Raw genomic sequence first — 27,412 nt, 5'->3', positions numbered from 1 at the left:
TCTTTCTCTCAACAGACAATTGTGCTCATTTACGTGAGGTACCAGTGCCTGTGGTGGACAAAAACGATGGTCTCAAACATATAGGGTTCAATTCCCCCCCTTCAATTAAAATATTATATGCTCAAAATAACGCGACATAAATTCCCCACGCAAAATATCGTTAAACTTCAGTAGTTTATTTAACATTTGTGTTGCCTTTAATGTTGGCTCACTTGACTGCAGTCCCGTTTTCCCGTTATCTTCCACTGACATCACGGGTTCGTGACTCATTCTCTGAGTCAACAAATTCAATCTCCGCACATTACTTCGCGTCGCGTCCGGTCATGGACGGTCATTGCTGGGGGAAGTGATTGGGTTCTGTAACCGAACGGAGGAGCAGATTGGATTTGTCCGCCTCTGGTTGGCTGCTTTGATGTGAATGTTCTGTCAATCTAAAAGTGAGAGGTCAGCGCAGCTACTAGCATAAGATATTAGCAGGCTACACTGCTGCAGGACAATCCAGGAAGTCAACAAAGTTGCACATTGGCATCGGTTTCTTTTCGACAGTAAAGCTGAAACATCGGTATGAGCGCCGGTGCCTCCTCGGTAAGATGACAGTTTCCTCTCCGCCCTTGACATCACCCGACTCGACTTATATATTAGCTTTAGCCTCGCTGCCGTTCTCTCCCAAGCTAACTGTTAGCCGTCATGCTAACGCCGCTCGTTTGACAGCCTGGTTATACCACAATCATAACAACACAGAGAGCGTTAGCTGCACGCTAGCTCCTGCTTCTCCGTAATGTGTATTCGCTGACTTCACTGTGTCCATTTTGAAATGCTTTTTTATCCCGACGAGCTAACATACGCAGTGACAACTTAAAAATGATTAAATGGCTTAACAGCAGCTTTAGTCTCAGTCATGTTCTGATGCCTGCAAGACAAAGAGAAAATAAATATGTCGATATGTTGTTTACGCATAAGCACAGTTAATGGTATTGATTAGGGCTGGGAATCATAGGGTACCTCATGATATGATACGTGGACACATGGTCAACGATACCAATAATATCATAATAAAAACAATGAAATGAAAGTGATATTTTAGAAATTGTTTTTAGCATCAGTCCATCTTCTATCACTGTGGACAATATCAGGATCAAAAGCTTTTCTTAATGTCACACATCATACAATTTTTTAGCAACATAACTTTGCAGTTGAAGGTTTAATCTGAAAACAAACTTGCCAAGATTGATAATAAACTGTTGCTGAAGGCAAAATTATTATTATTAGAATTAAGAGGGGTTGGATACGTTGCTCAGCCCTTTTTTAACCTGGTGGGGACTTGAACTGGCAACCCTTTGTTTACAAGCCAAGTTCCCTTTCCGCTTGGCCATTTCTAATTGTAAAACATCTGCATTTTTACTTTTTGTTTACAGACCATTGGGGAGTTATTCCTCATCCTCAGTGAGATGGGTTTCACAGAGGAACAGATCCAGGCCGCTGTGCAGGCGGGCCACTTCTCAGTGCCAGCGGCAGCTGAGTGGTGAGTGAAGTTGCCATTCGGTGTTGTCTTTCTCATTTTCAAAGAAGTAAAAAAAAAAATGAAAAACCCTCCTCTCTCAATGCTGTGGTCCTTTCTTGTGTATTAATAGGCTCTTACAGGGTCAGTATCCACGGCACAAGTTGGTCAAGCAGTCACCGCAGCCTGCTGAGACGGCATTTTCTGCTTTCAACCCACCTAAAGAGGCAACAGGCACTTCCCAACAACAAGCATCTCCCACTGGCAGTCAAGGTATAGCACCATTATGTAGGACAGGAAAACACAATCATTTAGTACATAAAAAAAACCTCCACCTCTGAAGCTTTTAGTTCTGCTCCGAGCAAACGAGCAGAGCGTTTTTGTGCCACATGTAAATGTATTTTTAAATTTCAGTATCACTTTGTAATTGGTTTGCAAACTAACTCTACTCGATTGTCCCGGACTTTAACAGCGAGCCCTTCATTGGTGCTGAGACCATCGCAATCAGGCAGCCTGTCCCCAGAGCCACTGCCCGTCGAGTCTCGCATCAAACAGGATAAAAGTGACTTTGAAGAGCAAGAAAGACGCCGTGTTGCTCAGGAAGCCAGAGCAGAGAGAAGACAAAAGAAACAGGTCAGTGGTGAAAAAGGGAAGCTGGCAAAAGAGAAAATATATCAGCAAATTCATGATTTAAGTCTATTTTCGTCGTGCCAGGAGCGCGAGTTGGTGTTGAAGCGGATAGCTGAGGATCGGAAGAGCTTACAGCAGAAGACCCAGACCGGCGCCGTCGCGGAGACTTCACCTCCCAGTGGTCAAGGGCAGAGGCTCGGGGGACAGATTCAGACAAATGTCGATAACAACTGTGTCCTCATGGTAGGTCCATGAAGAACTGTATTTGCTTATTGGTTAATGGTTAATGGTACATTTATAAATAAAACATTTTAATCTCACCTTGCCTTTCGCCCCATGTCAGCTGGGATTGGCACCAGCGCTCCCGGCAACCCTCATGTGGAGGGCAAAGCAGAAGCTGAATCACACCTATAAATGATAAAACACAATAACAATGCAAAGTAGAATATATCAAAAACATAAGTATCATTTACCTGAATAATATCAAGCCCACAAAAACTGTAACTGAAATACAAAAGAACATTTTAAAAATGCTTTTCAGTACGGTATTGTGCTGTAGTTCAGCTTAAAAATAAAAGTATAAACTGAAATGGCAAGAGTTGTAATTTTTGTGTTTTGCTGCAGATTCGGCTGCCATCCGGCGAGTCAATCCGCGAACGCTTCCCGGCCGATGCCCCTCTTCGCAGTGTTGTGGAGCACATCTCCGGACGTCACCCCTCCCTTCTGTCCTTCTCTCTCCTCCAAGGTTTCCCTCGGAAACGTTTTGGGGAGGCAGAGCTCGCGTGCTCGCTGCGCTCCCTCGGCCTAACGCCCAATGCTGCCCTGTGCATTCAGACCACTCCTCCAGAAACACCTCGGGATCCGCCAAATCCTGCAGATCCACTGTTAACGGTACAGAATGAGCCTCCTCCTCCTCCTTGTGCTGTGCCTCCTCAGCCTCAAATCCCCATCCCGGAGGATTCTGGTCTTCCACCACCACTGCCCAACCAAGTGTGGGAAGAAGCAGTGAATTACGCAGGGATTCCCGGAGCTGGTCCTTCACTGTCTGGGCCTTCACACTTCTGGGGTAAGTATGATATTTTAAGGTTGAAAAGAAAATTGTTTTTCTTTTATTTCCTCTGTATGACTTAACAACATGGTATTTTTGGTGCTTAACAGGGCGAGGCCAGAGGTTGGTCCCTGATAATGACGAGGAAGCTGCTGCCATAGAGGTTGATGAAGACGAAGAACAAGAGGAAGAACCTCCTTACGTGCTAAATGGTACCTTACCCTTTTGACTGGGCTTGTGACAGCCACATTCTGGTTTCTTTCCCTTCCTTCCTTTCGCCTCCACTTTCTTTCATCCTGGTGTCTTTGCTCCAAACAATAAAGAAATCATTCAAATTGATTAATTTTGGTGTGTGGACAAAATAAGACTTTTGGGATCGTCATCTTTTTGAGGGTCGGGGGATACACCGATGGACATTTTCAACAAGTACTCAGCTAATCGAGAAAATAATGAACAGATAACTCGATTATGAAAATTAGCGTTGGTTTGCAGGCAAGATATGATCTGCTCCTGCATTGTATAGGTTTCGCAGTGTTCAGAACATTAGACTTTGTCCCAGTAACACGTTTCATGCGTAACTAGGATTAGGAAATACATAAGCGAGTGCCCCTTTCTGTCAAATATACAGCTCACAGTGGCACCAATTAGAGCCAAGTTCCCCAAGAGCTTAAAGCTGGACAGCCAAACATTCATTTCTCAGTCTTTTAGATTATGTGGTTGTGATCCGCATATTTATTTTCACTGTGAAGACAGTGACAGGCTTGAAGGGGTCCCTGACTGACTTTGTAGAACTTTCCAGCAGGTGAAACTATTACTCTATACTCACTATATTACTATATGTGATAGATGTTAATGATTGAGATGATCTCCAGTCTGTGTGTCTGTACCGTGCGCCGTTCGTAATCAAAGCACAGTTGCCATCAAAGCGCAGTTATCAAAGCTTTGTCGTCAAAGCACTTTTTATGTCTACTGCTACGTTTTCATCGCTTTGAAACTGATCATTAGAACCCGCCCGCCTTTGTCCCTTTACGACCGACTAACTCGTGTGTGTGACATTTATTTTGCAGAAATGCCAAGGCTGCCTTTCTTTCCAGAGAACAGGATTCGAGGAGGAGTTGAGCCGAGGCATCACTGGCCAGAGCAAGGCAATCGACTCAGGTGGGTGTCCAGATGGTGTAATCCAGTCTTATTGACGTCAAAATGTAATATGTGTGCTTGAAGGACAGTTGTATGCATGTTTCAGGGAGGCTGCGGCAGAGGACCAAGCAGTTCCAGAGGATGCAGGAGGTCAGGTCGCAGCTGGAGCTGCAGGTTTGGCAGCAGTTGAACGTCTTGAAAGAGCTGCACAGCAAGAGGACCCTAGTGGCTTACAGGGGCAGCCGTCGCCTCCTAAAAGGCCCTACAGGATAATCAATATACCGTCTCTATGTGCCTTGGCTTCCCGTGCAACTGCACACCTCATGACCGGTGAGAGATCACAGAGCATCCAACCGTACCATTCCGTGGTTTTCAGTCAACTGTGTCTCATTGTTTACTCACTGTGGTCGTCACTCTCTCAGCCCCCAGCATGCAGTACAGCAGTAGTCTGGCATGTCTGACCCCTGAGCTAGCAGAGATTATGCTCAACCACATGTCCCGCGAAAGGCTTCTTCGTCCGCGCACCCTGGAGCTCTTCTTTGGCTGCCCGTTGCAGACCTTTGTTCTCAACAGCTACCCTTACACCACCAATGAGCTCCTGCGGCAGTTGAGGGCCTTTATGGCACTCAAGCACCTGAGTCTCATGAACTCGCCTCTCATCACAGGTACGCAGGTTTTCATCCTAGACAGTAGTTTCTGCATGAGACTGTTGCCACAAAGTGTTTTTTTTTTTCAATTCCTGAACTCCTTCTATTTAGACTCTGGTCTGTCAATCTTGTCCAGCCTGGTCAAACTCCAGTACCTGAAACTCTCTTCCTGCAGCAAACTGACAAACTCCTGTCTGCAGCACATCACAGGTCAGTGCTTCGAACAGTGCTCAGACACTTGTAATACAGGGAAAACACATGATGTAACACTGCTTCAATGGTTGTTACAGTTCCGTGCAAGTCCTCAAAAGTTTCCTTTGTCCTTGTCATGCACATCACAGTTGTTTTTCCTGTGGTCCTTTAAAGGTTTGAAGAGTTTGTCTGTCCTGGTGCTGGACCAGACCAAAGTGAGTGATGACGGGATGGTGATGTACCTCCAGTCGGCTCCGCCCTGCCTCTCTCAGCTCAGCCTGAATGAGACAGCAGTGACAGAGGCTACGCTGGCAGTCCTTCCCGCCTGTGTGCCTCAACTGCGACTTCTCAGCATCAAGCATACGAAGGTATTCCAGCTTTTCCGGGCACAGACCATGCCATCGTTTTTCAATGCAGACGTTCAACCTCTTGTTTTGATGTGTCGTGTTTCCCTCAGGTTAAGGATGTCTCGGCTCTGGCAGAAATGTCCAGCCTGCAGACACTCAACCTGGATGGAACTCACGTGACAGAGGAGTCACTGATGCACATCGCCAACCTCCCTGCCCTGTCCTCCCTCAGTTTGGCGGGAATTGAGTTTAACGATAACAACAATGCCCTACAGATAGTCTCAGGTCAGTAATTGGGAATGAACGATCAGAAATGTGTCAAATCAAACTTATAGAAAGGTTTCTACCTTCCTCCCAGGTCTAAAGTTGACCCACATCACCTTCTCCGGACGCCACTCTGTGAATGACATTGGGTTGTCTCACCTCTCCAATCTGTCCCTGCTCGTGGAGCTGGACCTGAAGGACTACATGCATGTCACAGATGAAGGAGTTAAACACCTATTCTCCATGACTAAGTCAGTCACCTTACACATTACAACCAAACAGTTATCCGAGTACCATCACAACAAGCATGTTGACACAGATACTGTGTTTAATGTATGCAGTTTGAAGAAGCTGTCACTCAGTAATACTCGGGTGACAGATGCTGGACTTCCGTCTCTGCATGGGCTACGCGATCTGCAGGATCTGTGTTTGGACCAGACGTCTGTAACCAGCCGAGGAGTGGCTGACCTCATCATCCGTCTGCCGCAACTTGAGGTGAGAACCTGGTCACTTTAAGATTTTGATTTTGAACCCAACAGGTCACTGCAAAACTTAAACCATTACTTTAACCCCCAGCAACAGCTTTTAAAGCTAACAGAGTAGTGGTCCTGTTGCACATATATGTTAGTTATGGAGGTCTACTTACATACATTAACTTGTTTTTATGGTCAAAAACCTCCTAGTTGCTGTAAACGAGCCGATAGAAATCCTCTTTTCTGACGCTGTTCCCCAGCCGTGATATTTCAGACTGAACTCTCACACCCAGAAGACAGAGTGTGTTGTGATTGGCCAGCCAGCGTAGAGCCTTCCCAACTGTCTTGTGATTGGCCAATACCCGGAAGAGACATATTCAGCACACCCGCTCTCAGAAGCACAGCTCCCCCCTCTGGAACGGTGGATGCACTGCTACTCATTATCAAAACATTTTAACAGTGTTTAAAAATAGCTTCTTCACGACTCCCCACCGCAGTCCCTTTTATGACTTTGACCCAGAGTCAGAAGACGCTGTCGCTCATGAAACACCTCCACAACGGACGTTATTCTTCTTCTGCGGTTCAATGTACGCAACCGGATGTGCCCGGACTAGTGCCCAGAGCAGGACGATCTGCTGTTCTGGAGAACCGGTGTTTACGTAACCGTACCGGGTTTTTTCAGAGATCTCGCTGAGCCCGAGATTACAATAAAACACAGCGTTCTCAGCAGTGGCTGAACTGTTTTGAACCTTCAGGGCTTCGTAAACAAGGTAATGACGCAGATACACACTAAACAACAGCGTTAATTGGAACTTCCGGTCTAGGTCCGCTTTAAAATTCCTAATGGATTAGTGACAAATCGGGAAGCCTCTGGTGCATCCAATGACATTAAAAGCGTGCTTGTTAATCCCTCACGCTATAGGATAATCTGTTAAAAATCAACCCGTCATTGTCAGAAAGGCCAGATGGGGATCAAAATCTGACATTTTTCTCTGCATGATTGTGTGGTGATGTTTTATGTTTGTTTCTTTCAGGTGTTGGGGATATGCCACACTCAGGTGGGAGACAATGTCGTGAAGCGAGGTTTGATCCACTGTAATAACCTCGTTAAGGTTAACCTCAGCCGGACACGAATCACAAACCACGGTAAGGTGACACGCTGAACCAGCTGGCTTTTTTGCCAAATATTTCATCATAAGCTTATTTGTAAAAAAAAATCTAAGTGATGCTTTTTAAAATTATTATTCTACAGGTCTCAAATTTCTCAAACACATGCACCTGGCTCAGGTGAATCTGGACTACACCGGTGTGACCCCGGGTGGGATTGCGAACCTTCTCTCTTTCTGCAACATCAGCTGCATACAGGCCTCCCATACTCGAGACATCCCATCTGGTGATGTGTCAGATGAATAATGGGAAGCCCGGTGAGCATCACTACCTTCGACTGGTCCTTGCATATTATACCAGAGAGTGCCGTCGCCGAATGCTGCTGCCGTCCTCTTAACCCCCACTGCCTCCAGCATCACCTGGAAACAGCGAAACGAAAACACTCCTCCAACTTGCACTGTTTCAACTGCAGCTAGTGCCACTAATGGGTCATGATATGCATGCCAAGTTGAAACCTTTAACAGGAGACTTGTGTTCAACAATTAGGCCACATAATATAATGTTTACATACTGTATATAGAATCAGTATTTACTTGCAGCTTTTCTGGAGAAGGCCACCTGACAAATGTCGTAGCTTTAAGTGCAGATCTGTATGTTGGAGACAATGGTTTCTCTTGGCTGGCGCAGAAATATTCGTAGTGTTGGTAATGCAGCATAACTGCATGGATTTTCAGATTTAAAATAGGCAGATATATTAAATGATTAATAAGTTAACTAATTGTTAATTCAACCAAAGGAGGTTGTTAATTTGGTAGATATTAAGGCATATGATTTCTTTAGTCCTTTGTATTAGAACATTGAACATCTCATTTTATGATAGATTAGTTGGTAAAAAAAAAAAAAGACTCCTTTTTGAATACGTTGGTCTATTAGTACATGCTAGAGTTTGACCAGTGGACGGTTTTGATCTCCACCGCTTTAAGTTTAAATTAAAAACATTTATGGTTTTGTTTGCAGTTAAATGTCCATCATCAGTTTCCATTCCAGTTTTATTCTCTTAAAAAAAAAAAAAGGGCCAGACAAATTATTTTACATTTTGAATCTACACCTGTATGTATGCATTTTAGCTGGCGTCCTGTAGTTTAATTGCATCCTGGAGATGCATTGGCATCTTGTTTGTGCAAGTATCTTTCAGATTCTTTGATGTTAGTTTGCCAAGAAATACCAATATTCTTTTTGGCAGTAAAGCTATTTAGTTACCCGGAGAACTGGTGAGTGAAATACTTGGTCATAAAACTGTATCAATAGGATAGGATCTATGCAGCTCACATCAGAATCCAAAGCAACTTCTTCTCACTTGTAGTTTTGTCCTCTTGTTTACAGAGATGTAAAATAGTTTATTTTCCCCTAAAGCCTTTTGATTTGTGGATACCACTGTATTCATCAGGGTTCAAGAAGAATAAAAGTTTTCTCAAATCTAAATACCGTTTGTAATGTTCTGTTTATTCAGACAAACCCTTTATTGCATTACATTGTTAAATAAGGCCGAAATGTTTTACACGGAACAAAAGTCAACTTTTAAATATCATAAAATATGACCTAAAAGTTGCTCCATACATGGGGGGGGGTGGGCGGGGGAACAGAACATTTGGAAAAATAAAACTTTTCTATGAACACAGCACGATGGAATGCATTCCAAAATGCACCGAGATGGTTCAAGGTGAAATCAGCCAATCAAGAGTGCAGCCTGAGGTGAAGGGAGTGGGGTTGGGTTTAGCAAGATGCAGCACTGTGAAACCAAAACTGAAAATAACCGGTACAATATTTTGAAGAGACGTGTTCAATAAGATGCATAAGAGATTGTTTCAGTTCTGGTTGGTGATGTTTCCTGCAGTGCAAACCTGTCTCAGCCTTCTGTGAGCTCGCAGATCGAATGCATGACGCAGGACAAAAGGAGTGGACTCAAGTGTGCGGCGGTTTCAGATGTCATGCGCTTGATTTTCAATCTTTGATTTCAAGTGCTCCTTGTAGGCCAGGATGTCCCTTTTCCACTTTGTGATGGTTTGGTTCTCACACACCCAGATCTCATTAGCCACCTGGGAGAGAGAAAATGGAGATTATAATGGTGCCAGTCACAATGAAAATGTTTTAATAATCTGTAACAAATATTACACAGATCCAATACATACCTGTTGAATTAGCCTGAAGTCGTGGCTGACTAGCATCATGCCGCCATCAAACTCATTGACTGCATCTGCCAATGCATCAATAGTCTCGATATCCAAGTGATTAGTGGGCTCATCAAGGAACAACATGTGAGGGCTGTGCCAAGCCAGCCAGGCAAAACACACCCGACACTTCTGACCATCTGACAGGTTCCTGATGGGACTGACCTGGAAGACGAAGGTTTCAGGCGTTAATCCCAGAGACTCTTTTTTTTTTTTTACTCTTTAATTGTTAAGTACATCTTAAAAAATGTAATCCCACCTGCTGTTTTCCTGTCAGACCATAGCGACCAATGATCTTCCTCATCTCTTCCTTCTCTTTGATATCGGGGAAACACTTCATCATGTACTCTAGAGGAGACAAGTCCAGCTCCAGCTGCTCTGTTAGGTGCTGGAATATACGCAGACACACATTGGGAGATGTTAAAAATGTACTGCGTTTCTGAGGAAACGCTTTGATTTTCTCCCAGATTTAGATGCAACGATTTACCTGATGATATCTGCCAATCTTGACGTGAGAATGTTTGCGGATCATGCCGTCAGTGGGAAGGAGCTAAAAAGAGAAAACACAAGATGGAATACAACTCTTAAAATAAAAAAATAAAAAATGTGTCGGACACTGGAAAAAGGAACTTAAACCAACCTCTCCCATCAGTAGCTTCAGTAATGTCGACTTTCCTGCTCCATTGGGCCCCACCAGAGCTACTCGTGTATCCAAGTCAATCCCAAACTCCAGGTTTTTATATATGTGTGGCTACAGGAAACATTTAACAGGTGGGTGAGACTGAGAAATCAACTCAGACATACAGTGAACATGCTACAATACCAAGTATACTCACTGTATTGTCGCTGTACTTGAAGCTCACATTCTGAACCATGATAACAGGAGGAGGAATCTTCCCACAGGGAGGAAAACAAAATGACAGAGTCTGTGGGCGAATGAGAGAAGCTTTAATATCAAGTGTTTGTGTCATTGGGTCAAAACCTGCTGAGCTGTCAAGTTTTTAAAAACATACGAATCTGTAACCAACGATGATACAATACCTTGTCATTCACAACTTTTTCAGTCAAGCCTGATGCCACCATCTTCTGCAGTGTCTTCTCTTTGCTCTGTGCCTGTCGTGCCAGTTTCGCAGAGCCGTGACCAAACCTGGCTATGTAATTCTGGAGGAGAGTGGTGTAAACGGAACATTGAGTGTGGGACTGTTGGAATCATACGACTGTGTGGAGAATAAAATCATTGACATGTAAAGGTTTTCCCGTGCAAATTGATTGGATTTGCTGTAGCCTTAACTCTTGTCAGCACTCATTTTATATTGATTTGAAAATACATGTATTCAAATAAAGTCCTAAAATACAACAACCATGAGAGTGGAATGATCGTGTACCTTCATGTGTGCTATCTGGTCCTGTTCCCAGTTGAAGCGCTTCATCTGATTCTCTTCCAGCTCCTCCCTGGTCTTCACATACTGGTCATAGTTACCCTTAAAACAAAAATAGATTTGCATAGTCATCCAGCAGGCCTTACCACAGACATTAATAGTAACAGCCTACCCATAGTTTCCTTATTTAGCATAATGAGATCAAAGAGTACCCTCTTTTGTACAAGTTTAAGAGACTCCAGACTTCCAAGGGATGCCAAGGCTGTTAAAACCTGCTGGCAATGAGTCATTTTGTCAAGACACCATGAGAGGCTTCAGGTCAAGTAGTCTTACCGTGTAATACTTCAGTCTTCGCTGATGTAGGTGAATGATGTTGGTGCACACGCCATTCAGGAAGTCTTGAGAGTGCGAGATGAGCACGAGGATTCGCTTGAACCTGAATAGAACCCCATAGGTAATTAATAACAGAGTATACAGGAATCCTGAAGTTGATTACAATACCCTTTTAAGGATTTTCTTTTTTTAAGACCTTCTCAAAATATTTTAAGACCATATCACCACTTCCAAGTTTTTGACTTGACTTTAAAGGGCCTTCATTTTTCCAAAATTTACTTTTAATACATTTTAGAGACCCTGCAGACACCCTGCATAAACATGATAATATATGGGTAACTAATTTAACTAATTAAGACACAAAAATGATCTGGGACTCACGACTTGAGCTCTTCCTCTAACCACACACAAGCATCCAGGTCCAAGTGGTTTGTGGGCTCATCCAGCAACAACATGAAGGGTTTGATGAACAAAGCTCTGCAAAAACAATGTAGACACTCCTTTAAAATGAATTACACTAAATAAAGCAGAAGTACCTTCAAATCATTTAAGAATCATCTGCTATGAACATGTTTAACTGTACTTGGCACAAAGCAGCTTATGTACATTACTCAATGATGTCAATATAAACTTTGTTTTAACCTAGCTAGAGCAACTCGCATCCTCCATCCTCCACTGAAGTCCTTTAGTTTTTTGTTCTGCATAGCAGCAGTGAAACCCAGACCGTGGAGGATCCGCGAGGCTCGAACCTCTGCTTTGTCTGCATCCAGCTCTTCAAGACGCTCATACAGTTCCATCAGCTTCTCGCATTCAGCTATAAATGGAAAGACATACAATTAACATTGATTTCAACAGCATTAAGTGCCTGCAAGACGGCTCATTCTCGTGCCCTCTGCAGTTTATTACTGCATGATGAAAATCACATGTAACTCACAGTCCTCATGGGCAAGTCTCTCCGCTTCCCTCTCCAGCATGATCCTTTGCTCATCAACCTCCATGACACACTGCAGAGCTGTCTTTTCACTGGGGGACATCTCCCGGGTCAAGTGGTAAATATCTATGTGCTCTGGAATGGGAATCTCTCGATGCCCAATGGCTGAGAGCAGCATGGATTTTCCTGAAACAAAATAATAATTTTAATGACTTTTTCTAGGTTTCTAGGATTGTCAGAAAACACAGCATCATCTCTTAATGGAGATACCACTGCAAATGTCCTACGTTTTTGGAAACAAATACCTGTGCCGTTAAGTCCAATGAGGCCATAGCGCCTGCCCGAGTTGAGCTCCAGGCTGGTGTCCGTGAGCAGCTCCTGCCCATGGAAGGTGAGCGACAGGCTGCTAATGTGGACATCGGTGCTGTTGGGGTGCGAGGCAAGAACACCCGTCACAGCCCTTGCCTCCGTCTTCTGGAGCTCAAACTCATCCAGCTCCTGGGTCAAACTGGTAATGTCTGTCAAAACAAATCAAGACAAACTTTTTCACTTATGGACAAAACAACAGGTTCAACTGTGACTCATAAAAAGGCGTGTTACGCTACAGCATCTCAGGAATTAATTAACCGCAACCAAACCTTTAACAGCAATAAAAGTATAAAAGATCAGCGCTCCTCTCACCATTGCTTACTGCTCCATTTTCCTGGGTCTCTGGTTGGTCACCATCTCCATTTAGTTCATCTCCATCAGATTTCTTGGTACGCTGGCGAGCTTTAGCAGCCTCCTTCTTCTTTGCTGCCTTCTTCTTGGCCAAGTCGGATGGCATGGTTGTGCAGAGCTAATAAAAGAGGAAAAATAAAGAGGAAGGACACGTATTACTCTCAACATCAGATGTAATGATGGACCTTGATTCAAAGGCAGAGGTCCCTTGAGGGCAGACCTGATAAACCACTGACAACCAACACATCTTGGTCTTAATTCCATGGAACTCAACAAGCGGTCCTGGGAATTAAGACCAGTCAGCGAGTGTAATGCACATGAAAGACAGATGAAGGGAGGAAGACCAGTCAAACTAAGTGCTTTAGTTTACAATGCACATTTTAAACCATAGCACTTTAATTTAAGCCCAAATTTACTGAATTATAGTCCTAAATCAACAAGATATTTACATTCATTACTTCACATCAGTATTTTACTGCATACAAAAGCTGATACAGATTTAAATAGACTGTATTTTACACTTACACCCCGCTGTTCTGGTCATTTGATACATTTTCTCTGCCTGTTTTTAGAAGATTATACATATATAACCAGTTACATGTGGGCAGGATAACACTGGATAAAAAATGACTCATCACTGACAGAAACGGGTGGTAATACGCAAGTACCGGTGAAGCATCGTCACTAATGTATTGCGTAAATACATTCGATTCATCTCATGTCTGGTTACTAATAATGCGAACGCCGCTAGTTCGATCTTCATTTTTGAAGAAAGGCCTGATACAGCTAACGGAACAGTGTGACGAACTCTATACGGTAGTGGAAATGCTAACCCCTTTCAGTCCCACCTGCTCACACGTTGTCCTCCTCACGTTATAAAGCCCGGCTGTTCGCGGCTAAAGGAAGCTAATGCCGCTAACAATGGCAGTACATTTCTATCTCACGTTGGAATGTCGGGTTGACGACACGACAAAGTCAGCACAGTCAACGCATTGTGCCACAAAAGGTGTCACACACGAGAGGCAAAGTATATCCATTTGTACAAACTGTCCACCAATTACGTTAGCCTCCTAGCTAAGCTAATAGCGGCAGCGAGCAACAATTGACAGGCCCGTGCCGCTAAAGCTCACTTGACGCAAGGCCCAACTAGCTACGGCAAGCACTGAATGCGGCTAATTCGGAGAATAATGAGCATTTTTTAAGCCGGTGCTTTGTTCTTATAAACTGTGTGTGTGTCCCCTATTTGAGTATGAGTTGTCAGACCGCGTTAATATCGCTCTTACCTTGAAATTCAGTACCGGTCTCCGGAGCACACCGACGTCTCGTGTCCAATTTTTTGCCGGGTGGATGTGGGCGCACGCCGGATCGCCAGACTAACCATATATGGACAAGGAGGGCGGAGAAATTATATAGCCCCGCCCCTCAATATAGGCAATAAAATGTATACGTATAGTCCTAACACTGGAGCAAGATCTAATTCATAAAATAATTGTTTTATTAACATATAATGTTAGTATATGCTATATATGTGCTGAAATATATACTCGCTATGGTTTTTCATTAATTGGTAATGATGCCGTGGGGACTCTAAGCACAGGTCCAATGTTTAACATGTCAGATGGTTAATTGGCAATAATTGAATATACTAACCATAAGTATAGTTTGTAAAGCGAGTGTCACTTTAAAATTTAAAACCAAACACAAAAACACATTGTTTTTGGAGATTTAAAATAAGGATTTCCTAAGTACTTAAAGCAAGGGCGTTGCTTTGCAGAGGTCTAGATTTCAATGTTTCTACATCAGCCCTAACAGACAAACTAGACAGAGTGTGTCTTTCATGTTCTGAACTAAAATCCTTTGACAAAACTGCATTATTTCTTATACATGAAAGCCACCATAGTTCCCTAAATCTATTGTGAAAGTGAGGAGTCATCTGGTTGTTATTGTTCTACTGTATACCAGGGTATGTGGCCGTAGTGTGTACAACATTTAACAAATAACAACAGCATAATATATTAATATTAATAATTCAATTCACCTTATCTCTTGCTCAATCTTAATATAATGTCACTTTAACAGTGTCTGGAGTATATGTGAAGAAGAGGAGGATTAGGACCACATATGTGATAAGGCAATGTTGTGATTAAATAGAGAAATCCTGCACATTTAACATTTCACGGACGTTTTCTTATTCGACAAATGTCGTAATATATCTATATGATTGTCTTGCAAATATTGATTACCAACGAATCGTCGCGATATTATTGATATCGTGGACTTCGAATCGTGAGGTACCCCGTGATTCCCACCCCTTGCATACGCGGCCCAGCTGACACAGTCAGTGGTGATGCTGTTGCTGCTGCAGGGACTCGCTCGCACACTGATGAGGATGATGCGGGTGAAAAAAAACACGTTTACCGTCTGTGCATGTGGCACTCAGTTTATGAGGAAGTGAAGAAAGTGAAGAAAATGGACGACGTGTGCACGGCTCTGTTGAACCGTGTTGTTTTGCCCACATCGGCGAGGAGAAGTGAGGGATCGGTGCCTTCAAGTCTGTGTTCGTGGAGATGGACCGACGTATCTGCACTGAAACAACGGACGCTATGATAGCTTGTTAGCATGCTCTCTGATGTTAGTTTTTTTACCCATCACATAATATAACGCTATTGTTTGGAATATACTTTCATAAAACGAGGAAAAACTTTAAGCCATCTCGCGTTTTATCTAACAAACTAACAGACCAGCTCGATAAAAGGAAAGTGAAAAGGTTAAACCGTACCTGGTGACACATTAATCGCGTCTAGCTACATTTGTTAGCCCTCTTTATAGGTAGCTATTAATGCTAGTCAAAATTGGTTACGCTAATTAATATTAACGCTAGCTAAGAAAACATCCTTAGTGATTGTGCCGAGGTTACACGGTAGTGACTAACATAACCCGTCTGGTTAGTGAAGCCGCATTACACGGTAATAGCGTTCAACAATTAGTCATTAATTCATAACTAGTTAACATAGTTGATTTAGCATCACACTTGATGTCGCCAAACATGAGGCTAACGATATATTAGGTTGTGTTTGTATGTGTGGCGTTCAAACACACCTTTTTTTTATCCATAGGTTGATTTAAAACGTTATTACTGCTCGATAACTAAAATAAAACACATGTGGATAATTTACAGGTACATTTTTGCCGATATTTTCCTTCTGAATGTGTTAAGCTAGGACAGGGAACTTGACACTTCTTCAAATGCTGAGCACACTGTTGCTGGTAAAGAAACACATTCCAGAGCAGCTTCATTTAGTGTAGCTAATAAGTTTCCCGAAATGCGCCTCTCCTCGTTTTTGGCCCTGTTCAGGCCTGCTTTACCCCTCATCCTCGGGCTCTCTCTGGGGTGCAGTCTGAGTCTTTTAATGGTGTCCTGGACACAGGGAGACACCGACGACGGCTGCGTGGATGAACTGGGCAACGGATGGCTTTCCCTGGGCAGAGGAGAAGCCCAGAGAGTCTCCAGGGATGAAGCCGCGGATGAGGATTTCCAGCCACGTATAGTTCCGTATCACAAGGACCCAAATAAGCCTCATAAGAAAGTTCTCAGGTGAGTCTTGGAGTCGTGTTCAGGTGCTAATGAAGAGAAGCCATACAAAAAATTTCCCCAAAAAAATAATCTGTCATTACATTTTTATAATGGATTTTAAGACATACGCTTGTCAAAGAAATGGCTCAAAACACTGACTGATATCTTACTGTGTTTGTAGTAAGACATTAAATTATTTGACTTTTGTCAATTCTCTTGTTAGTAAGTCTAGATTTCAATATATTTAGTCATAGTTGTTTAATCAAAGTTACTCCCCTTCTGTGTCTGGAAACATTTGAACAGATGTCTCTCACTGTTGTCTGTTTTATTTCTTTTTACACTGACACAAGCCTGTGTCTGAAATAAAGTACTAGTTTGACGTAGCAGCTCCATGTGGAATGTCGCACAGAAACAGGGAAGTAAGACTAGAGGTCGACCAATGTGGGTTTTACTGTGTGTGAGCTAGGCTGCTTATAGACCAGCACCAACATCCAGAGATACTACAAATAATAATGTTTGTAGGGGCTGTATGTGTGAACACAGTGAGTGAGATCGTGAATGGACGAGTGTCCTGCTTTCTTGCAGACACCCACATCCTTTGTCCATCCTCCTGCTCTTGTGAACACATAGCAACGAGACAATCTCCTACTGCATTTGTTATATTGTAAACTATGGAGAATGTTTGGATGTTTTCTGGAGTTTCTTAAAAACAGCCTCATAGGGTCTGCAATCAATAGTTTTTGTAATAATTGTAATGAGAGAAATTGATCTATCTGTCGTTCCTAATTTTTATGTCTCCAGAACCCGTTATATCCACACTGAACTGGGCATCAGAGAGCGACTGCTTGTGGGCGTGCTGTCCTCTCGAGCCACCTTGAACACGTTGGCTGTGGCAGTGAACCGCACTGTCGCCCACCACTTCCACCGGACCTTTTTCTTCACAGGTTTGCGCAGCCCCAAAGTACCTCATGGGATGACGGTGGTTGCCCATGGCGACGACCGCCCAGTGTGGCTCATGTACGAGACGATCCGTCACCTCCATCAACATTATGGCTCGGACTACGACTGGTTCTTCCTAGCACAGGATGACACTTACATGCAGGCAGATCGTTTGTCTGAGCTTGTGGGCCACCTCAGTGCAGGTCAGGACCTGTACATGGGCAGGGCGGAGGAGTTCATCGGTGGGGAGGAGAAGGCACGCTACTGCCATGGAGGCTACGGCTACCTGCTGTCTCGCAGCCTGCTGGCCCGTCTTCAGCCGCATCTCGACACCTGCCGTAACGACATCCTCAGTGTGAGACCTGATGAGTGGCTGGGCCGATGTATTATTGACTATCTGGGTCTCAGCTGTGTGGAAGCGCACCAGGTAAAGAATGAGAAACGCATGTTTGATTAGTGAAATAGCTATTCTTACCTCACGTTTTTCCTCAATGTTTGTGTGGCTCGCAGGAGATGACCTATCGCTATTTTGAACTTGGGAAAAATGCTGATCCAGAGCGTGAAGACAGCGCACAGTTTAAACACGCCTTCACAGTGCACCCTGTATCGGAACCCAATCTCATGTACCGCCTGCACAAACGCTTCAGCCAGATCGAGCTGGAATGGACTTACCTACAGATCGAACAGCTCCAGGTTTGTGATTACACCTGATAAAAAAACTTATCTGATTGGACAACATTCTGTGAGCTAAAAAGCCAATCTTTTAAACGTTATATTCTTCCTTCTCTCCACCACATCTGATCTTATTATAAAGATGTGCTATTGTGTAGTTAAGTTGCGAATCATAGGTAATTAAGGCTGTTTTGATTTGATTTAACTGAACCTTACACCACTTAGCATAGTGTTATTTATTTAATGGAAAATCCCCAGCCTTGATAATATATATATATATATATACTGTATGACACTTTTTTGTGTACTCATCAGATTCAAATCAACAACCTGAGTGATCTGACACCAGAGGGTAAAGCTGGAGTAACGTGGCCTATTGGAATCAACCCTCCCTTCAAACCAAAAACGCGTTTTGAGGTCATAAACTGGGAGTACTTCACAGAAGAGCACATCTACTCGTGCGTCGACGGCTCTCCGAAGTGTGAGATGAGAGGGGCGGATCGCGCCGATGTGAACGCAATTCTGGAGATTGCCGTGGAGCGTTTGAACGAACGCTACCAGCCGCAGCTGCGCTTCCGTAAGCGGCGTCTTCTCAACGGGTACCGACGCTTTGATCACACGCGTGGTATGGAGTACGTGCTGGACCTCGCGCTGGAAGCTTATACCCAGAAAGGCCACAGTCAAGTCATTGTGAAAAGGGTCACCCTGTTGCGACCTCTGAGTGCAGTTGAGATCATCCCCATGCCTTACGTGACGGAGGCAACGCGGGTGCAGGTCATCCTGCCTGTCACTGCTCAGGATCAGGATTATGTCAGTAACTTCCTGGACATGTATGTGATGAACACTCTGGACACCCACGACAATGTTTTACTCACGTTCTTGTTCATATACGATCCTTTCGACGCGCAGCGAGTCAGCCAGACTGACGTGTTCGCTGGCATCAAAGCCATGATCGGCGAGGTGGAGAAACGTTACGGGGATGTAAAGATTCCTTGGATTAGCGTGAAGACAGAGGTGCCGTCACAGGTCAAGCTGATGGACATCATCTCCAAGAAGCATCCAGTGGACACACTGTTTTTCCTGTCCAGCGTGTGGACCGAAGTCAACGGCGATTTCTTGAACCGCTGCAGAATGAACGCCATCAGCAACTGGCAAGTCTTCTTCCCCATCCACTTCCAGGAATACAATCCTGCGGTACTCTACCGCGACCAGCAGCCATCTGCCGCCTCCTCCTCTTTTGCCTCCGAGTCACTGCGGGACGGTCACTTCGACCGCCAGGTCTTTGACGAGGCCTGCTTTTACAACGCGGATTACATGACTGCACGGACCAAGATGGCCGCTGACATTTTAGACAACGAGGAGCTGCTGGAAAGCATGGACGTGTACGAAATATTTGTCCGTTACTCAGGCTTACATGTGTTCAGAGCTGTAGAGCCGGCGCTGATCCAGAAATACGTACGGCGAGCGTGCAATCCTCGGTTCAGCGAGGACATCTACCACCGCTGTGTACTCAGCAACCTGGAGGGTCTGGGGTCACGCTCGCATCTGGCCATGGCTCTTTTTGAGCAGGAACAGGCCAACAGCACCTAGAGGACACATGGAAGTACATTTAAAACCTCACATATGCTGCCTGGAGTAAAGGATACTCACGCTTAATGCTGTGAATCTTTACTTTTGTGATCCATACACTGAAATTCTCACACTAAAAACAGAAACACATTGTGGCTGGACACCTTGACGGCGCTAATGTCCGCTAAAACATTCTGCTCACTAACTACACTACTCGTGAGTCTGAGACCATTTTATGAAACATGAAGGTTCGGACATTCACAGAATACAGAGGAGCTCTTCGTTGTTCTCTTGTGGACATATTCTGAACAGGAGCTGAGAATTTACATTCCATTATATTTATGAACATTCATGGAAAATGTAATACATAAGTAAAAGGTGCCATTGTTAATAATTGATTGAGGAAAGAAAAAGGAGCCACGAAGCCTGATTTATACACAATTCCTGTGTCGTACAACAGAAACGGACACTTTCCAATCGTATGTTGCACTTACAGTTTAAAAAACAGTCAATTTAACATATCTTCCTCAACTTCCTCAAATTCATACATGATCAAAGACGTAGGAAAAGTAGCTGAGATGACCATGTACGCAACATTCTGTCAAGCAATAATGTCAGACCTGAGGGAGCGCTTGTGTGCATACAGCAGCAGCGCAAGGGGCGGGCGGAACGAGACGTAGACGAGCAGTAGAGTTTATTACTTCTGAAACTCTCATTTGTAGCTGTTTCACTTTAATAGTACTATGTTGCAAGTCACTTCCTGTGTGCAGTGTGGGGAATGTGGCCGGGCCACACAAGATCATTTGATGGTCAAGTTACACGGTACAGTTTTGTCTAGCGATGGTAATCAACCACGTCGAGCGACCGAGTAGAAACTTAAATAATAATACTGGAACAAGCTGAAGCCTTTTCTTTAACATGTTTTTTTTTTTTGTTTTTTTTTTAATTAAAGAGTAATTCTGTCGCCAGGAGTTGTTTTTTTTATTTCTATCCCGGAAAGTTTCATTAGACACAAAGACAACTGTTTGTGTACGGTGAACAAAAACTGGTGAGGTGATGTGTCACTTGTGATGACATGCTCATATTCACAGTCAGACAGTTGCCTAAAGTCTTAACTGAAGCAGTGTTCCCTGCCCCGCCTCATCTCCTCACATCCCGTCTGTAAATCCTCACCCCAGCCCCGGGGGCCCTCTCTGGGATTTTTGGCAAACCTTTCAGAACACACGTGTCTTTGGTGGAGAGAAGTGAACCCAGTGCCCAGAGGGAGGGTCGCGTTTACGTAGCCGAGCTCCCGCTTGCGGAGAGAGTGGTCAAACATCATCGCTGCTGAATGACTCACTTCACGGCAGCCTCCCTCCTCGATGAAGGCCTGGGACGATCACGTCGAGGCACCCCTCACCCACCAAACTCTTCTCGGGAGAATGAGGTATGAGCAGAGTGAAAGAGGCTCTTTCTGAGGTGGGAGCGTGACTGTGGTCAGGATTACAGCACGGCTGTTAATTCACAGTGGAAAAGGGCTCCACCTGAAGTGAAGTCGGTGAACAATAAAGTGTCTGTCTGCCACCTCTGACAAACGCTTCGCTCATGCTGAAAGTCAAACCTGAAAATCACTCTTTTTCACAAAGGATCATGTTAATTTTAAAGCATGGGACTCGCTTTCATGACAGATACAGACAGGTATAAGTTAATAAATAAAAAAAGACCAAAAAATCTACTTCCAGAGGAGGGCAGTAATGCAACATCATGGATGCAAGCTGCTGGTAAACCCCATAGAAGAAGGTTATTATGACAAAAATAACAAAATAAACTCAGTCAGTTTCAATAGTTATTGTGATAAAGATCAGATAATGAAAGATATTTGAGTCATTTTTGCTCTTGAGTGAAAGTTAAATTGCATTTTGAACTAAAATGACTTGTGAATCAGGCACATTTATAGCGGTTACATGTCATTATAGGGTATATTGAACTATACTGTAGTATTTCTACTGAACGAATATTGTATTCTGATGTGTGATGTCCGGTCCTTATCCAAAAGTGCTATGAATAAGCACAGTTTACTGCAGAGACCACATTTCTTATGGCAAACGTGTCTCCATTTACTGATAACTGCTTACGTTGAGCGGGAATTAAAAGTAAATAGGAACACATTTTGGGGTCCAAAAGTTATGACAAATATGTTTTTCTCTTCAGAGATAAATCTGTGTTGTCTGCAGAAGTAAATCACGGCATTATTTATGCCCTAAAAACATTTTTCCACTCTTTTCAAAAGATTTTAGTATAAATACCTGGAGTATTAATTGGATGTAGGGCGTTCTCTGCCTCTCACCTTGATTTTTGCGACCCAATTCCCCATATAATTCATATCAAGATTACATTTGTGTATAATATTATGTTTCAGACAGATTTTACTGCAATTTTTTTTTTTGCTTCACCATGATTTTAACCAGTCATTTCCAGTTTGATAAATTAGCCACAAGCTCATTTTTACAAGTTATGTAAGACATGTAAATGTAAATGGATTTTGGAGACCCAAAATATATCTCTTGCGCGTCATCTGTTGGTCCTGACTCAGTTTCTGGCAAAGACTGGTGCAAATAATGGAAGGATATTATAAATATATCTGCGGAGTCATCTCTTTATGATAAAAATAAATACATTTAAAGGTGCATTATGTAATAAATCCATGCCATAAAATCCTCCTAATATGTCACAGAGTACAGCCAAACAGTACAGCCAAAATATATGCAATAAAAAAAATCTTTTGCAGACTGCAAATCCTGTTTATGTTTGAAATCATGTTTTGGCATGTGGCGCCACCTATCGCCGTCTACCAATTACTGCAGTCAGTAGAGTCTCAGCTGCTGCGCAACCACGGGTTGCCAGTTACGTCTGAGCTACAACGGCAGAGAAAACGAAACCTTAAAAACCTCGGTGTTTAAGTGTAGTAACCGTTTTTGGCCACATTCTTACATATGGCGCCTTTTAGATACCCAAATGCTATCAACCTTAGTTTGTCTATGACCTAAATCACACTCGATGAATGTAATATTTCAGCTGAACATCTTTACTGACATAAAATGAATGAAGGAAATCACGACGGAGACAAACGAAGAAGTAAAAAAAGACACTATCAGAAATCATGGCATTTACAAACTTTGGCAAGCGCTTCTTTATTTACATCCAGGCTGTCTCGCAGTGTCACAGCTGTTTTCCCTTTCTTTTTTTTAATTTGTTCTCCTTGTCTTTTTTTAAAATGTATTTTTCTTTTGTAGAAGATCATCACCAAACAAGTGTTTGCTCTTTACAGATGCACAGTATTGTGTATGCTATAATCGTCCTGTCGGTGGCGCTCTGACAACAGTGTAAACTGAGAGGAAGAGGGCACTTCCCACTCTTGGTAAAAACACATGCAGGGAGTTGAGGGGGGGGGGGGGGGGCAAAACATGTCACCACAGTCAAGTCTGAAGGGACAGTTCAGTCAGAGAGCTGCAGCTTCTAATGTTCCTCCACAAGAGGGCGCTCGTGATTCAGTGACAACAATGTGAATGCCCTGACCACACAAAGGAAAATCCCTCTGGATCAGACACAGGACTAAGATACTACTACTGTCTACTCCTCTAACATGTGCAGTTAATATAACTTAGACCTAGTAACAAAACAAAAAAAAAAACACAGTCAAGAAAAATCACACCTACAGTTAGTTGCTGGTAGGGCACATCATTTTTGGCAAAAAAAAGTTTCCCAGAAGGCATTTCAGCGTATAAAACGCTCCTCACACCGGCCGCTAATATGCCACCTTGTTTATGTATGTACACATTCTGTCTCATCAGATGTTTGGATGGAGCATGCATAGGTCTCGGTGACGTGTAAAAATCATCCAATCACACGACGTGGAACGAGCACAGTGCGCGACGCGGGAAACCACCAGAGAAAAGGTTTCCGGCTCTAAACCGACTGCTGACATTACAACATATACATACAAGTCATGTGTCGTTTTAAAAAAAATAAAAAAAATGGTGTCAAATGAGATCAGGTGGCACAGATTATTATATCGCGTGACTGAGAGCGAGGGGAAGGCCTTTCGGAGCTCCCACGACAGACGAGAGATGGAGCAAAAATAAACCGAGATAGGACACAGAGGAACGCTAACATTCCTGCTCTACTAATCCAAAACTCATGTAACTCACCCGCCGCTCCAAAAACAAACACACACTCACAATATCATATACTGTACAGCTGGCCCTCTTAAAGGGGCACAAAAAAACCACATATTTACATTCACATCTGTAGACGACAGAAAGAAAAATTCTTCATGTGACATTAAAAATAAAAAAGAAAAGGTGTAGAAATGGACAAAGCTTTCCAAACCACAGGCTTAAATGTTTATTGCAGAAATACTTTAAAGAGAATTTGAGACCCAATTAGCTACAAAGGAAAACTTTTGGGAGTAAATTCTCTTGTCTTTTTTTTTCTCTTCTTCTTCTTCTTTTTTGCAATTTTCTAATATTAAACCCAGATCTGGATTTTTGCCCATTTTACATTTCAGTGATCATGATCTCTTCTTCTTCTTCTGCTTCTTCGTTGCAACCTTTGGTAGAACCTTCAAAATACAATAACTGGTAAAAACACAAACTTCACAAACAAGAGGCAGTGAGTGACAAATGAAGTCAATTTCTCCTCATCATTTTTGCTGATGATTAACCCTTTAAGGTACAACTCAACCATTTGGTCGATCACACTTTAAGTCACTATATCTCATTGAAAAATGCATCAAGCTGAACTCACTAACACTAAATTAATGTGACTTGTTCTGAATGTGGTACATTTATTTAATTATGCAAACCAGGACGTCTCAACCGTTTGGTAGAGGCCTGTATCTGAAATACTGTAGGGTCTAATTTCATGTTATTGTTATCATAATTAAATTAAATAGAATTATTTTGCTTTTTTCTTGGTGCGCACCTTAAAGGGTTAAGGGGAGAAAAAGCTCTTATTATTATTATAATGGTCAATACTTTTCTTTTTTTTTTTTCCTTCATTAAAACCATTTTAAACGTGGATCTGTTGACGTGATAATACTTACAGTTTGCTAATACTGTTGTAGGAAAAAAAAACAAAAAAACGACTAAAGTGAGACACATCGGTAGTCGTCGAACTGATTTGCTCAGAACCTGAGAGTGAATGAAATCGACACACAGCTCAGGTTTATTTATAGCACTGATATCCCTGCATCCACTCGATGTGTCACACTGCAACCTCAACTTTGCTGGTGTAAGTAGTCAAGCGTTTCGAAAAAAACACTCTCCTCGTGAGAACAAACGGGGAAAAAAAGGGAACACACACACACACAGAGTCACACGTTCACAATCACACCTCCCCGAAAAAGAAATCGTCGTAAAAAAAAAACCCAACGTTCTAATCATAAAATGTGAAGACTGTGAGGACCGACAGCGACGACGCGAGCAGCCGCTTTGAGATTTTGTCTTAAAACGGAGACAGACGATGATACATTTACAAAGAGCCAAAACTTGTGGTTTTCAGGCAGTGAGTCTGACGATGTACATGTTGGGGGTGGAGCTACGCAAGCGTTGGGGCGTCCTCACAGTCGCGCACAAAAACAAACAAACAAACAAACATACAAGAGAACGTCCGGCTTCCATACGTTTACATCACTGCTGACCCTGTGGAAACCTCCTCCTCCTCCTCCTCTTCTTCCTCCTCCTCCTCCACAAAAAACAAAGTTAGTGACATTTTTAGAGGTATTAGGTTTCAGCAGGCTTCAGCGATGGCCTCACACACACACACACACACACACACACACACAGAGCTCTGAAATGAGCTGCAGAGATTCAGGAGGGCCTCGGTTTAGGTGTTGCGCACAGCTAAGGCCTGTTCCAGCTCCTGTCTCCTCTGCTGGATCTGTCGGAGGAGAAAATACAAAAAAAAAAAAAAACATGTATCACATGATCCTGAGCATCTTTAAGCACATCTACAGGACCTACACTACCGTTCAAAAGTTTGGGGTCACTTAGAAATGTCCTTAATTTTGGAGGAAAAGCAATTTTTTTTTAACTGAATCTAACATTAAATGAATCAGAAATACACTCTTTACATTGTTAATGTGGTAAACGACTATTCTAGTTACAAACGTCGGTTTTTAATGGAATATGTACATAGGTGTATAGAGGCCCATTTCCAGTGTTCTAATGGAACATCGTGTTTGCTAATCGCGTTTTCTAATCTTATCAATGTATTGACTCTATTTTCTATTCATTTTGCAACTCTTTTGATGAAAAAAAGTGTGACTTTTAATGGAAAACACAAACAAATTGTATAGTTAATTCCTAAATCCTCACCTTGCAGTAGAAATAGCGGCTGACGGCTTCCTGGGACCAGGGCTCGTGGTAAAACGCCGCCCTCCTCTCTTCTTCGGGGTTGCCCACCACGTCTGTCATCAGCTGCAGCCGAAGACAAACATGAATGATAAACAAATAATCCTTAACAATGATTATAATAGGTGACAAACATGCACATCTATCATCAACCTGATGTTGAAGTGTTTTCCCCCTGGTGGAACATGAGAGTACTGCACTGTACGTTTTTCGAAACTTGTAAGTATCGAAAAATAACAAAATATTAACAGACAAATTTAAGACGTGATCATGATTTTTTTTTTTTTTTTTTCCAAAAAGCGACAAGATTTAGATGCAGTCTGTTGATCGAGTCATAGGAGTTGTTGACCCGTCACACTCACACTGGAACATATCTCTCGTGATTGGAGGGGAGGGAAGGATCATATTTAATGTAACACCTCATTATATGCTAGGATAGGCATAATGATGGAGCAGTGGCTTTAAGGTGGAGAAAAAAAAGGGGGAAATGTGTGTGTTTATTAGAAATAGCTTTAACATGGTAGTTACCATGGTAACTGCACATTTTCCCTCATTTATGCACATGTGCAGGTGCAAAAGTGGGGTCGATATATACCATGACATACAAAAGGAAATGGCATGAAAACTTCATAACAAGTCCATCCAGAAAGGACCTTGTAGATCACAAAGTCAAATTTCAGTGTATTTCAGGTATTCACACGTAAACGTGGAATCAAACCTTCAAGTCTCGGCTCTGGGATTTGAGCCAGTCCTGGATGTAGCCCTTGGGATCTCTGGAGAAGCTCAGCATGAAGTCCCTCTGGATCTTCAGCTGGTTGATGGACTCGATGGTCTCATGGATCTGAAAGAGAGAGAGCCGTCACAGTCAAACAACTGCGCCTCGTCTTTTCCCGAAAGTACGATGGAATCTTGCCTCGTCACCTCTGTGTGATTCACAGAGAGAGAGTGAGAGAGAGAGAGAGAGAGAGGGGGATTTTGTGACACAGCTGCTCTCACCTTGTTGTCGAGCGAGGCGATTTCCTGCTGGTTGGCGGTGGAGAGGAGGAAGCTGCTCATCTGGCTCTTCAGCGGATCTTCCACTTCCACGTCTATGTCGTAGCAGGCCGTCTTCTTCTGGTCGTTAGGGTCCACGCTGGCGTCGAAGCGAAGATGATTAAAAAAAACAACAACAACAACAAGAAGAAGAAGAGTGAGATCAAAGCTTTGAGACGAGCTGTGAAACAGTCATTAATGCAGAACCTGAAAGGAAAACTTTTCATTAATGTCTCGAAAAACATCACCTCTTAGCGCCTGCAAACTCTCGCACCTTATCTCCTCTAATTAGACGCGTTA

The 27,412-nt window shown here is 43.1% G+C and overlaps 4 protein-coding genes across 7 annotated transcripts in view; 2 read left to right on the top strand and 2 right to left on the bottom strand.

Annotated features, from left to right (window-relative positions):
- Positions 1–443: 443 nt before the first annotated feature.
- LOC310937298 (uncharacterized protein) lies at positions 444–8,744 on the top strand. The gene is made up of 17 exons (XM_083901528.1): positions 444–585; positions 1,416–1,522; positions 1,632–1,771; positions 1,971–2,131; positions 2,213–2,371; positions 2,753–3,194; positions 3,287–3,388; positions 4,244–4,334; positions 4,420–4,643; positions 4,736–4,978; positions 5,072–5,170; positions 5,327–5,520; positions 5,610–5,784; positions 5,858–6,014; positions 6,105–6,258; positions 7,271–7,382; positions 7,489–8,744. Exons 1-17 carry the CDS (start codon positions 565–567, stop codon positions 7,647–7,649), a joined length of 2,742 nt encoding a protein of 913 aa, XP_083757654.1. The 5' UTR covers positions 444–564; the 3' UTR covers positions 7,650–8,744.
- A 91-nt stretch (positions 8,745–8,835) lies between these two features.
- On the bottom strand, positions 8,836–14,280 carry abcf2b (ATP-binding cassette, sub-family F (GCN20), member 2b). Its single transcript, XM_083901758.1, has 15 exons — positions 14,218–14,280; positions 12,896–13,052; positions 12,520–12,732; positions 12,218–12,400; positions 11,926–12,097; positions 11,665–11,760; positions 11,284–11,386; positions 10,957–11,052; positions 10,613–10,732; positions 10,408–10,497; positions 10,212–10,322; positions 10,059–10,121; positions 9,831–9,959; positions 9,533–9,736; positions 8,836–9,439 (listed from the first exon to the last, which is right to left on the bottom strand). The coding sequence occupies exons 2-15, from the start codon at positions 13,038–13,040 to the stop codon at positions 9,323–9,325; spliced, it is 1,842 nt and encodes a 613-aa protein (XP_083757884.1). The 5' UTR covers positions 13,041–13,052; positions 14,218–14,280; the 3' UTR covers positions 8,836–9,322.
- Positions 14,281–16,257: 1,977 nt separating this feature from the next.
- Positions 16,258–19,709, top strand: chpf2 (chondroitin polymerizing factor 2; the record flags this gene model as incomplete). Its single annotated transcript, XM_083901714.1, has 4 exons — positions 16,258–16,529; positions 17,310–17,874; positions 17,958–18,140; positions 18,435–19,709. 4 exons carry the CDS (start codon positions 16,258–16,260, stop codon positions 19,707–19,709), a joined length of 2,295 nt encoding a protein of 764 aa, XP_083757840.1.
- A 4,349-nt stretch (positions 19,710–24,058) lies between these two features.
- The window catches only part of smarcd3b (SWI/SNF related BAF chromatin remodeling complex subunit D3b), a 32,097-nt gene continuing 28,743 nt past the window's right edge, over positions 24,059–27,412 (bottom strand). For all 4 annotated transcript variants that reach the window (XM_083902069.1, XM_083902071.1, XM_083902070.1 and 1 more), the window contains exons 11-14: positions 27,077–27,212; positions 26,799–26,921; positions 26,045–26,146; positions 24,059–25,607 (exon numbers count right to left, since the gene is read on the bottom strand). In XM_083902069.1, the coding sequence (XP_083758195.1) occupies positions 25,554–25,607; positions 26,045–26,146; positions 26,799–26,921; positions 27,077–27,212 (415 nt within the window). In that variant the 3' untranslated portion in view covers positions 24,059–25,553. The remainder of the gene's footprint in view (positions 25,608–26,044; positions 26,147–26,798; positions 26,922–27,076; positions 27,213–27,412) is intronic.

This window comes from Microchirus variegatus (assembly GCF_963457635.1).
Source record: "Microchirus variegatus genome assembly, chromosome: 15".
NCBI classification, from domain to species: Eukaryota; Metazoa; Chordata; class Actinopteri; order Pleuronectiformes; family Soleidae; genus Microchirus; species Microchirus variegatus.
The sequence above is the reverse complement of the archived record's forward strand: the minus strand, read 5'-3'. Positions and strand labels throughout refer to the sequence as shown.